The sequence below is a fragment of the Penaeus monodon genome, chromosome 6 (genome assembly GCF_015228065.2).
Source record: "Penaeus monodon isolate SGIC_2016 chromosome 6, NSTDA_Pmon_1, whole genome shotgun sequence".
In the NCBI taxonomy this organism is placed as follows: Eukaryota; Metazoa; Arthropoda; class Malacostraca; order Decapoda; family Penaeidae; genus Penaeus; species Penaeus monodon.
This window is the reverse complement of record NC_051391.1, coordinates 40,763,778-40,776,277: the sequence shown is the minus strand read 5'-3', so window position 1 is coordinate 40,776,277 and position 12,500 is coordinate 40,763,778. Positions and strand designations below refer to the sequence as shown.

Here is a 12,500-nt window from a genome sequence, read left to right as displayed (position 1 = left end):
AGATATAGGTAGGTAGATAGAATGGATAAACAGGTATGTGTAGGTAATTAACTAGACGGATAAATAAATATGCATAGATAGGTAGACAGATGTGTATTTATGTATGTACATATTTGTACTGTATGGATGTATAAACTATTTAATTTCATTTGAAGTTACATGTTATTAATTCAGAATCTATTAGGCGTTGATTTCTGGGTACATTTTCAATTAATTATTTAGCTATACATGTAAGGTAACTACGAACATTCATATGAATTTGTGTATTAAAATGTTCAAACTAGATGATATTGACCATTACCGAATGCATTCATGAATATACCCAAACAATTATACCAACAGAACTTTCGTCTTTGAAAAGCTAGGCCCAACTTTTAGTTGTACAACGAGCAAATCTATAACCAGTATTACTCACTAATAGCACTTTCTTCCTGTTCATACATTGTTCTTCATTTTATACCATTCTTATTCTTTTATCCTTCCTTTTTTCTTCTCTCGACGTAGGAATCTTCACCCGGCCTCGCCTTCCCTACGGCTACTCCCTCGTCACTCCCATTCCCGCGGGAGTCTGCAACGTTACCATCACAGAGATGAAGCCGTCAAAGAACTTCTTTGGTAAGAAGAAAATATCACGATTCAATTTGTGGTTATCTTTTATTTTATATTTTGAGCTTTATGTAAAATACATGTGTACAATCTGAATTAGAAACAAGCGCAGATTTGTGTTTGTGGGGACTTGCAAGTGTATTTATAGCGATTCCCTTCCGGGGCGAACCGAAGGGGAGGTGCAGCACTGAATAATGTTCTTTCAATCAGCAAATTTTTCCCCCCTGTTCGGGAAAATGTATGGTTCTTTTATATATAAAAATCTATTAACTATATATTTGGCATTATGTGTATGTATATCACTAGTAATCCTAATGTGCTGAATCTCTGTATATATGCAATTCACACAGAAGCATCACACATTTGATAATCATGACCCTAGAGTATTCCACAAACACAAAAAATAAAGGCAAACACATATATAGAGATAACAGATAACTGCAACCAAATTATTCCGGACCCAATGCAGCCCTTCGACGCACCGACGGCACCTACGTCCTCAACGGCAACTGGGACATCCAGGCGGCGGGGCAGTACCAGGCAGGCGGGACAGTTTTCACCTACACGCCGTCAGATGATGACAGCGGGGAACAACTCGCTGCTCCAGGACCTCTTCGGGAGTCGATTGAACTGATGGTAAATGGTAACAGATGTTGTGTAAAGATTTAAAAGAGATACAGGCAAGAAAGCACTGAATTAACTTAGTTTACCATGACATATTTCGTTTTCTTTTTCCAAAACTACTCAAAGAAAGTGTGTATAGGGAAGACGTATCTATTTTTTATTGATTAATTTATTTTATTTATTTATTTATTTGATTGATTGATTTTTTTTCTTCTCAAGGGCGAGGGGGTATCTTTCCCTGTTGTAATTTATTTGTTTAAGAAAACAAACACTAAGGGTAACGATTGCTAACTATTGCCCCTCTCGCAACGCAGCTGATCTCTCAGAGTCCCAACCCGGGCATCAAATACGAGTACCGAGTCCCTCTCTCGGAGTACCTGGGCGGTGGCACGGGCGGCCTTACTCCCTCATCGGGCGGCCTCGTACCCAACATGAGCGGGAAAGTCGGGCCGGCGTCGACCGGGCTCGGCTCCACGCAAGGCAGGGGCCTGGGCCTCGGGGGCGGGAATATTCCTCCGGGGCAAGTGGCGCCGTTCCAAGGGACCCCGAGCGTCGGGGGCGCGGGCGGCATCAGGACTCCTGCCGGCGGCGGGGCGGGCAAGCCGAACCTGGTTCCGCGCGTGCCGGGGCTGCTACCGTACGGCCCCTCCAACCCCAACATCGCCAACGGAGGCATCTTGCCCCTCACGCCCGTTATCACCCCGATTAACCCAGGGGGCGCCCATGGCACCTTCACTCCCTCCGGCGGCGTGCCCTTCAAGCCCCTCAGCCCCCAGGGAGGGGTGGGTAGGGCGGGGGCGGGGACACCGCCCAGGAACCCCGCCTACGTGGGGAGCCAGCCACGGCTCCCGACCCTGGATTCCAGCGGAGGCGCCGCGTCCAGGGGCTCCATTCCAGGGATCGCTGGCGTCCCGTCACGAGGGCAACCCTTAACCCCCTTAGGGACCCCCAACCAAGGGTCTGGGAGCCTCCCCCGCCCCTGGAATCCCTCGTACACGTCCCAAGACGGCGGCCGCGGACTTCCCCTGGGGACGCCCTTCCAGTTCCCAGGGAGCACCGGAGGCTCTGGCGTGACCGCCGGCTCAGGCTTCCCCGGTCAGAGGCTGCCTGCCCCCCCGCGGGCCGACGGGGGCAGCCTCGAGGCCCCCGCCTTCCCGCCGGAGTTCCCCCAGAACAGCGTCCCCCTCCGCCCCGTGGCCGTCGCGCGCCCCGTCGCGCGCCCCACCGCCGATAGTGACGCCTCGTCCGCCGCCTCGAATACGCACAGGACACGACACCAACACGGCACTAAAGGTAATGAGAAGGGAGAGGGAGAAGGTGAGGGTGATGGAGAGGGAGAGGGTGAGGGAGAGGGGAGAGGGAGAGGGTGAGGGAGAGGGAGAGGGAGAGGGTGAGGGAGAGGGAGAGGGTGAGGGTGAGGGAGAGGGAGAGGGAGAGGGTGAGGGAGAGAAAGAGGGAGAGGGAGAGGGAGAAGAAGAGAGAGAGGATGAAGAAGAGGAAGAGGAAGATGGAGATAGAGATAGAGATAGAGATAGAGATGGAGATGGAGATGAAGATGAAGATGAAGAGGGAGAGGGAGAGGGAGAGGGAGAGGGAGAGGGAGGGGGAGGGGGAGGGGGAGGGGGAGGGGGAGGGGGAGGGGGAGGGGGAGGGGGGAGGGAGGGGGAGGGGGAGGGAGGGGAGGAGGGAGAGGGAGGGAGAGAGAGAGAGAGAGGAGAGAGGAGAGAGAGAGAGAGAGAGGAAGAGAGAGAGAGAGAGAGAGAGAGAAAGAGAGAGAGAGAAGAAGAGAGAGAAGAAGAGAGAAAGAGAGAGAGAGAGAGAGAGAGAGAGAGAGAGAGAGAGGAGAGGAGAGAGAGAGAGAGAGAGAGAGAGAGAGAGAGAGAGAGAGAGAGAGAGAGAGAGAGAGAGAGAGCAGTGTCGAAATATGTGAAATCCAGTCTTACCACCATTACGACAAATTATTCGAGTTTTCGGCGTTAAGCAGCATCTGTAGTACATGTTACCTTTGTATCTTGGTGTGAAACTGTAAGTACTTATAATGCCTTGGCATGCGCACCCTTGGCCGTAATGGTGGTACCTCTGGTCCAGCCACACCCTAAGCCCATCTAACAGCCTACACTGCTTCGCCAGGCCGGAGGAAGTCGCCGGGGAAGGCGCCGGGCCGCCCGCAGACGCCCTTCGGCCCGGGCGTGCAGCTGACGCAGCCCAACGTGCTTCCGTCCTCGCCGTCCGCGCCCCAGGCCGCGAATGTGACGGTAGGTTGTTTGCCATGACGCATCCCCGTGGAAGATGGCCAGTCTGGGGAAGGAAAGTTCCATTTGTGTTTATACATACAGTAGATTCAGGGATACGTACGTACACACGTGTATCTCTATCTGTATCTGTGTCTATGTACTAGTCTGTCTTTATAGATACATGTATACTTGGATATATCTAGGCAGACAAACATATATAGACAGATATATCGACATATAGATGAATATATAGATAAATCGATAGACAGATGCGTAGACAGATGTTGATCGACATATTTATCTATAATGTATTTTTTTCTTAATCCTATCCGCCCCTCCTCACCAGACGACCTCCGGGCGGCGCAGCAAGAACGGGCGGCGGCGCCAGAAGGGCGAAGGCGCGAGCGGCGAGAGCAGGCGGCGGAAGGGGAGGAAGAGGTCTCGCTTCCAGTGGGCGGAGAAGGGGTTCACGCCCTGCTCCAGGGAGTGCGGCGGAGGTGAGCGAAGCCTTGGCGTCGATGCTCCTTCTGTACACTTGTCTGATTGTTCATTTGTACGCCTTTTTCAAGTTATTGCTGCGTTTTTCATACTTTTCCAGATATTTATGTGTATACCTTTTGAGTTATTGTTTTTACTTTCTGTAATTTTGACTCTTCATGATCGTGATCGTTTCAAGATCGTCTTACTTGATATTATTATTATTATTTTTTATACTTTTAGAAATGTAATTAATTTCTCAGCCAAACAATCATGCCATCTGGATTATTAAAAACATTTAAAGTCTTATTTTCTTTTTTGACTCTCCGTTGCATTAATAAACGTACCTCATCACAGGGAACCAGACAACTATCCTGTCTTGCGAGAGGAGGAGGAAGAACAGCGTCGTTGCGGACCGCCACTGCGCTCACCTCCCGCGGCCTGAGACTCACACCATCATGTGCAACCTCAAGCCATGCCCGGCCACGTTAGTAGAGGGGGAGAGGGAGAGAGAGAGAGAGAGAGAGAGAGAGAGAGAGAGAGAGAGAGAGAGAGAGAGAGAGAGAGAGAGAGAGAGAGAGAGAGAGAGAGAGAGAGAAAGCATCGGAACCGAAAGTCGTCTTTCTTCTCCTTCGTACGCTTGTCTTTCCACCCGCCATGTCACCCATTTCCCAAATTTCCTTCCTCTCCGTCGCGCTGCCCAGCCTCTCATCCGCGCCATTCTTCTCCTTGCCTCCAGGTGGATGCCCGGCGAGTGGGGTCCCTGCAGCGTCTCCTGCGGGATCGGCGTCCAGACTCGACCTCTTCTGTGCAAGCAGCAGGTGTCTCCGAACTTCATCATGATGGTTCCCGAGGGGGCGTGTCTCACCCCGCCCACCGTGTCCACTTCGCAGGTATAGTTTCGTCCAGTATGCGCGGGCGTGTCTGAGGGGACCTTAAGCGTGATTTGCGTAAATGCTACGTAAAATTTGGTATCATCTAAATTTCAGATTAGAGGACTTAGATATTAAAAAATAGTTCCTATAGTGTTCCATCCCCATAAAAAACACCCCCTTTATCCCATTTTGAACACCGTTGAGTCTTCCACGGCCTGGCACCCGACCCCCAAATCCCGACAGGTATGTGAGATGGGGAGGTGCCCCAGTGCCAACCCCGAGTGGGAAGCCAGCACCTGGTCCAACTGCTCGGCGCCCTGCGGCCTGGGCAAGCGTTTCCGGCAGGTGAAGTGCGTTGCCTCGGGCGTGCAGGTCCAGGACGGCGAGTGCGAGGGCGGGAGCAGACCCCAGGCGGAGGAAGTGTGTGACATGGGCTCCTGCGCCACCAGCACCTGGTTCTTCTCGGAGTGGGCGCAGCAGGTGAGGATGGGAGGGGGAGGGGGTCAAAAGATGCTAATGTGAAAGGGGAAAAAATCTTTGGAATAAGGATGTGAGGGAAAAGTAATGGATGAAAGGAATGAATAAGAGATATCATTAATAAGATCAGGAAAAAAGGCAGATCATGTAGGAATGAGGATGCGAGAGAAAAAATAGGAGACGGGAGGAAGTAAGATATTACATCAATGTGAGGAAGAGGAATATAATATAGGAATGATGATGAGTGATAAAGCGATTGGGGAGGAAGGGAGGCAATAGAAATTACCAGCATTTTAGGTTCGGCAAAGAAAGAGGGAAGACAGTTTAAGAAAATAATAATGATAACTAATGATAAAGGATTTGGTGTTGGAAAAAGAATTTATGTCTTTTGGGAAGGAAAATGCTTCAGGAATAATGATGGGAGGTAAAATAGGGGATAAAGGGAGGAAGTAGGAGTCATCTCTGATTAGTGACTGAAGAGGAAAATAAGAACTTACGAAGAGGGCGGCACAGAATACAAGAATAGGGGGAGATAGTAGGAAGAAGCAAAGTTCATGGTTTGACAAAAAAAAAAAAAGAAAAAAAAAAAAAAGCGGAATATTACCTGTGTAGTTTTAGGGATTCCTATAATTTATTTGAGTTTTAAAAATGAATGCTACTGTTAATTATTTTGTCATTACGTTCAGATATATTCTTAAAAACATTGTAGCAAGTCGTTAATAAATTGATATCCATAAACAATGATCTGGATTTTCTTTGTCAAATATATCATAAAATGAATATATGGTTTTCTTTTTGAAAAAAAAAAGAATAGAACAAAAAGAACGAAACGAGAGGACTGAAATAAAACAAATATAGAAGCAAAATGACTATAACTCTTTTGTTGCTTGCCGTCCGCGCCCAGTGCTCGGAGCGCTGCGGCACGGGCGTCCAGACGAGGCGCGTCCACTGCCTGAGCGCCACGGAGTCCTCGCGAGGAACCTGCCCGGCGGAGGCGCGACCCGCCGCCACCAGGCCCTGCAGGGGGGAGAGCGGCTGCGGCGGACAGTGGTTCACGGGTGAGAGGGTCCTGGGATAAGGGACGGAGGCGGAGCTGGAGCTGGAGGGGGAGGAGGAGCTGGAGATGGAGGGGGAGGATTATGTGGAGGAGGCTGAGAAGGAGGAAGGGAAGTTTTGTGGTGACTATGATAATAATGAGGAGGAAGAGTTAGATGTGGATAATGATAGTAACGCACTGACTTTAAAGCCGCATGGAGAACCTTCCAGCCAGCCCTACACCGAGCAGCGGTGGAAGGCCCACGCCGAGAGCCTCTCCTCTGACGCCCTTGTCCCCCGCAGGCCCCTGGGGCGCCTGCAGCGAGGAGTGCGGCCCCGGGATGCAGACGAGGTCGGTCGTGTGCGTGACGCTCGCCAAGGGCCTGTGGAAGATCGCCAAGGACAGCCGATGCCCGATGCAGGCGCGGCCGCAGGACAACAGGGACTGCGGCGTCCGGCCGTGCGCGCCCGAGTGGTTCACGTCAGAGTGGTCGGAGGTGAGTGGGGAGGGGGGAAGGAGGGAGTGGGGTGGCCTGCCCCCTTCTTACTGCCCAGTATTTGACTAGGAAGTAAACGGAATGGCGACCGTTCCCTCCACATCCTTTAACAGCTTCTTGGGGTAGAGAGAAGTGGTCACCTTTCTTCCACATACCACTACTGCGAGGAGTGGAAGGAACACTACTCTCCCCCTACTAGTAGGATTCACAACCGTGAGAAAACTAATCACTACAGCGCCTTGATCAGCTGTTTGATCCTGGTGTCAGCTCAGCTAATCATTCATATTAGGTCTAGTAATCAAAGAGTTTATTCATATAGTATCCGATAAAGAACTTCCATTTCAGAACTTCCACAAACGTAATCATCGTTTTAGTGCCCTTGTCCAGTTTACGAATATAAAGTTTACATCCAGAGAATTAAAAAAAAAAATCCCACAAAGCAAACGGAAAACTCCTTGTGGTGTTGACGTTTTCCCCGCCATTCCGACAGCCAGATGCTCTTTCCCCCAACAGTGTTCGGCCTCGTGCGAAGGCGGAGTCATGCGGCGCGAGGTGACCTGCCTTGACCCCGGTCGCCGCCCCTCCGCCGAGTGCCACAACGCCACCAAGCCGCCCTCGCGCCAGCCGTGCCACCTGCACTCCTGCGACGCCGTCCCGGCCACGACGGTGGCTTCGGTTTCGTCTTCAAATTCTGCGTTCCTCGTGCCGAGACCGCCGAACGCAGGTAAGAGGCTTGTTAATTATAGCAAGGCAGTTTGACATTACTGTAACTGTAACTGTTCTTAGTTATAGTCCCTACTCTTAAGGAAAGGAAAGACCAATTTTTTTCTTTGTCTTGCCACGAGGTTCGCTTTAAGTCCACATGATACGAAATGTAATTGGATTAACTATAATACCCTAACTCGGATTTCAAAGTATCTGTAGATTTGTTGTGCTGTATTATACTCCCCCGTGTTATAAATTAGAGAGCTGAAACTTAAACAGATGTATAACTCTTTACTTTTCGTTCTGTAAGACCACCACGTCGAGAGGAAGGAAAAATGGGAAATTCACTCTTGATACTGTGTGTATGTTAAAATCGTGATTTTTTCGTCCTCTCAGCCACGTTCTAAAAGCCTTCCATGTATAATGAATTTTTGATCACTTCAGCCACGGTGTTTTAAGTTAATCTTCGATGTACTGTTCCCAGAGTCGTTTGTTCGCCATGAAGTCATGCATCACGTCGGCCTACTTGATTTAAGAATCATTCTTTTGCCATGCAGTCTTCCCTGGCCTCAGCCATGTTCTTCTAAGAGCCTTTTATCGCCAAGCAACCCCTGTCGCCTCAACCACGTCGTTTGATTTTTTTTTTTCATACAGTCCTTCATCACCTCGGACGCATTGTTCTGGATTTAATTTTGTCATGTGAATCTTCTATTGCCTCAGCGACGTTGTCCGTTCATGCAATTGCCATGCAATATTTCACCCGCGCAATTTCCCGCCCGCAGAGAGCGACGAAGAAACGACTTCCCGTCCTTCGGAGACCGAGGGCAACCCAGCAACCGAAGAAAATCCTGCAGGAGTAGAGGACGGCCAAGAAGACGATGCCGACGGAGGAGGCGTGGAAGATGGCACGGAGAGAACGGGAGAGACTTACGAAGAAGGCGAAGAAGGCGAAGAAGGGAACGAGCTGGTGGTGGTCGAGGAAACAGGCAGCATTACCAACGTCATTCCCGACAAGGACGCGCAGGGGGACGAGTCTGTTTCCGAGGGCGGCGACGGGGAAAGCCCGAGGGAGGAGGAGGAAGAGGCCGAAGAAAAGGAGAAGAGGAAGAGGAAGAGGAAGAAGGAAAAGAAGAAGAACCGGCAGAACAAGGGCGAGGAGGAGGAATCCCCTTCGCAGACGCAGCCGGCGACTGTGGCGCCATGTGAGAGACGCGGGGGTGGTGGAGGGAGAGGGAGAGAGAGAGAGGAGAGGAGAGAGAGAGGAGAGAGAGAGAGAGAGAGAGAGAGAGAGAGAGAGAGAGAGAGGAGAGAGTGAGGATGAGTGAGTGAGTGAAGTGAGAGAGAGTGAGTGAGGAGTGAGTGAGGAGAGAGAGGGAGAGAGAGAGAGAGAGAGAGAGAGAGAGAGAGAGAGTGAGTGAGTGAGTGAGTGAGTGAGAGGAGGAGAGAGAGAGAGAGGAGTTGAGGAGGATGAGTGAGTATGAGAGAGAGAGAGAGAGAGAGAGAGAGAGAGAGAGAGAGATGAGGAGAGAGAGAGAGTGGAGTGAGTGAAGTGAGGAGTGAGTGAGAGAGGAGAGGAGAGAGAGAGAGAGGAGAGAGGAGTGAGAGAGAGAGGTAGAGGGAGAGAGGTAGAGGGAGGGTGAGAGAGGAGAGAGAGAGGGAGAGAGGGAGGGGAGGGAGGAGGTAGAGGGAGAGGTAGAGGGAGAGAGGAGAGGAGAGAGAGAGAGAGAGAGGAGGGAGAGAGAGGTAGAGGGAGAGAGGTAGAGGAGAGAGGAGAGGGAGAGAGGAGGAGAGAGAGGAGAGAGGGAGAGGCGAGTGAGGAGAGGAGAGAGAGAGAGAGAGGAGAGAGAGAGAGAGGAGGGAGAGAGAGAGAGGAGAGAGGAGAGAGAGAGAGAGGAGAGAGAGAGAGGGAGAAGAGAGAGGAGAGAGAGAGAAAGAGAGCAAGGAGAGAAGGAGAGAGGGAAAGAGAGAGGAGAGAGAGAGACGAAGAGAGAGAAGAAGAGAGAGAGAGAGGAGAGAAGGAGAGAGAGAGGAGAGGTGAGAAGAGAGGGAGAGAGAGAGAGAGAGAGAGAGAGAATGAGTGTAAGAATAAAGGGAGGTGAGGAAGAAGAATGAAAACGCAAAAAGTAAATATCACCAAGGGTTTCATTCCCAAGTTTCACATCGACTTCCAGGGACAAATGACCATGTGGAAAACCCCTTAAAAAAATCAAATGTAATAAAATGACTTTCCTCCTTCCCTTCCCAAAGCCCGCACGACTAACACCCTCTTCCCTCTTCCGTTGCAGCTCTGTCGTGTATAGACCGGATCAAGAACTGCCACCTGGTCTTCCGGGCTCGGCTCTGTAGGCTCAAGTACTACAACAGGTTATGCTGTCGTACGTGTAGCGCCGCCAGGTGAACGGGACGGGGACAACGCAGGGATTGCGAAAGCATTATGGAGCGGGAGACACACCTACCTAAGGAATGCTGGTAATGGTGATATACGAAAAGGTATCAGAGATGGGAGAGAGTAACGTGGAATGGAGGTTTTTCGGAGAAAGCAAGATGGGTGAATAATTAGAACCTCCCTTTGTACCGGTGATTTTTTTTTCTTTTAATGGCGTTGAAGAAATATGATGGAGGAGAGAGAGAAAAAAAAGTTAACAAGACAGAGAGTGTAGTTGTGAACTTTAATTATAAATTAAATCGATGTGTCACTTATGGAAACGTTGATTCATATCATAATGTATTTGTGATGTGTTTTGTGACAGTATTTGTAGGTTCTGAAAATGCAACTAGCAAGTCCAGAAAAAAGTTATTTATATGAGGATGTCAACAACGGTACGTAAAAATCTTGAAGAAGTACTTTTGATAATGATACCAAAAGGTAAATAAAAGGAGGCTATGCATTACGTTTAGCGTCTGATTTTACTTTTGAAGAAAACGTTTTGTGGAGCGCAGAAAAGAAAACGCATGTGCGAAGCCTAGACCATATTCAGGGAATACTCAAACAAATACGTTGAGCCTCAAAACCCAGTGATGTGTGAGGTACACGTGATGTGTTGACTCTCTTAGACATTACATAGCGTTAGAGAAAAAGATATATGAGTGTATGAAAGGTCAATGAATATTGATATATAGGTAAGGAAAGTCTCTATTAAAGCAGAGACAAAGCTGCGGTGAATGTAGTGGGGCGCTGATGAAAAGAAAAAGGCATTAACCCCACACGTAATATTAGGTAGTAATATCTTTATCTTTAATGGACCAGATAGTGATAGTAATAATGACTGACATTTTGATGGTGCTACGTCTAACTTGACTTCCCTTTTCCTCAAACAAATTATGCAAATGTTCCTCCTTTGTTTCTCGTTCTTATTCGTAGACACACCTATCCCTCTTTACATCATTCTAGAACTATCAGGCAATAATATCACTACTCATGTTGTTCGATGTTTTTCCTTCCATTTAATCAGTAAAAAATGTCTTCCAATCTGCAACACTCAGGTTGGACTCCCGATTTCTTTGCAAGGACGCAGGAAGACGTTTCAGCCAAAGGTATCGATGGGAATGCCTGCTGTCGAAACCGGGTCTCTCTCTCTCCACACATTTCTACAAGATCTTCTTCCTTCTCTTCAGCAAAGTGATTTTCTCTTGTAATAACTTTCTCAGCACCATTTACCTCTCTATTACCACACTGCCCGAATCTCTAGTTAATGTTTTCTCTCTCTCACAGATAGTTTAGGTTCATTTCATTTCATCTGATCGTTAGCGTAGTTATACACTCTTTGTGTATACGCTCTCATAACAATATACTTGTTTAGTCAGTGTCACAGGCTCTGGTACAAGATGCGAAGCGAAGACGGGCCAAAACTCATTCAAAACTTAAGTGGATCGTGTCTGGCTTGCCTTAACTTCTGTTGTATCGTAATATCCGTTATTATGATATTTCAAAATTAATTGTCCACGCCAGAGTCAGTGACGCTGCCTAAGAGACATTCAAAGGCGTGTACTTCCTCTCTTCCAGACACAAACCTCCGTAAACGCGCTCGTCTTCAGGGCATGCGCTAGTACGTAGTTGTAAGAAAAGAAACCCACGTAATGGAAGTGGGTGCCTTGTAAATTATGGCTAATTGTGAAAAGGGTCAGTCAATGATCTTTTTTCCCTTTCTCGCCAGGGTTATCCATTTAAAAGCAACATAGGTTAGAAATGTTTTCGATGCCATGTTGCCAAGATCGTCACTAAAAGAGAAAATTCTGTCAACAAATATATTCTTATTCACTTCTCCTTCTCCTTCTCTTTTGTCTCTTTAAATGTAGTTATCTTTCACTTTATTAATTTCTCTCTTCATATATTCTAGGATATATTATTCTTTTATCTGTAATCTCGTTCCCTTATCTGCGCCTCCAGTTCTTCGTCTGGTCACGTGTCATAAGCATGTCTTAGGTCAGTCTAGGTCACACACTGCGACTGAATTAGTGTTTCAGTGTACAGCTTTCCCTGTACGTCGTTGTAGCTCACTATAAGTCAGATGTACACCCTTGTACATCTTCCTCAGACCGAACACTATATAAATGATCTTCTGCATCGTCTTGTATAAGATTTTTTTTTTCACTTTACGGTTTACTGTTGATAACGTCTGAATGGAAGATGATGACGTGAACACTGCTGCGGTGGCGGGTATGAGGTCAAAGGTTACAGGGGCACGAACACGTGTAGACAAGGTTGTCCAAATAGTTATATTTCCTTTAATTTTAGAATGTAGGTTTATTTGATATTGTTATAGATTTATTTTCTGTATAGATATAACACTCCCTTTTGTCATTAGCTGAGCCGGTCTCTTTGTTATACTTTCGTCTTATATACCCTTTGATATACTCTAATTTGGAAGGGCCAGATACGATCTCTCGTTTCTTTTTTTCTATTCCTGTTTTCATTAAATTCTTTGGGGTTATTCACCTGTTTGTTTGTTTGTCTCAATTTTTCTCTGTGT

The 12,500-nt window shown here is 48.1% G+C and overlaps 1 protein-coding gene across 1 annotated transcript in view; it reads left to right on the top strand.

The window, feature by feature from the left end:
* Window positions 1-12,500, top strand: part of LOC119574001 — a 30,851-nt gene that overhangs the window by 17,455 nt on the left and 896 nt on the right. Inside the window, exons 5-17 of the mRNA XM_037921099.1 lie at window positions 505-615; window positions 1,076-1,242; window positions 1,545-2,523; window positions 3,361-3,485; window positions 3,811-3,961; window positions 4,299-4,428; window positions 4,681-4,834; window positions 5,060-5,296; window positions 6,198-6,351; window positions 6,632-6,825; window positions 7,339-7,549; window positions 8,313-8,732; window positions 9,816-12,500. The exon at window positions 9,816-12,500 is cut by the window's right edge and continues 896 nt beyond it. Of these exons, the coding sequence (XP_037777027.1) occupies window positions 505-615; window positions 1,076-1,242; window positions 1,545-2,523; window positions 3,361-3,485; window positions 3,811-3,961; window positions 4,299-4,428; window positions 4,681-4,834; window positions 5,060-5,296; window positions 6,198-6,351; window positions 6,632-6,825; window positions 7,339-7,549; window positions 8,313-8,732; window positions 9,816-9,928 (3,146 nt within the window). The 3' untranslated portion in view covers window positions 9,929-12,500. The remainder of the gene's footprint in view (window positions 1-504; window positions 616-1,075; window positions 1,243-1,544; window positions 2,524-3,360; window positions 3,486-3,810; window positions 3,962-4,298; window positions 4,429-4,680; window positions 4,835-5,059; window positions 5,297-6,197; window positions 6,352-6,631; window positions 6,826-7,338; window positions 7,550-8,312; window positions 8,733-9,815) is intronic.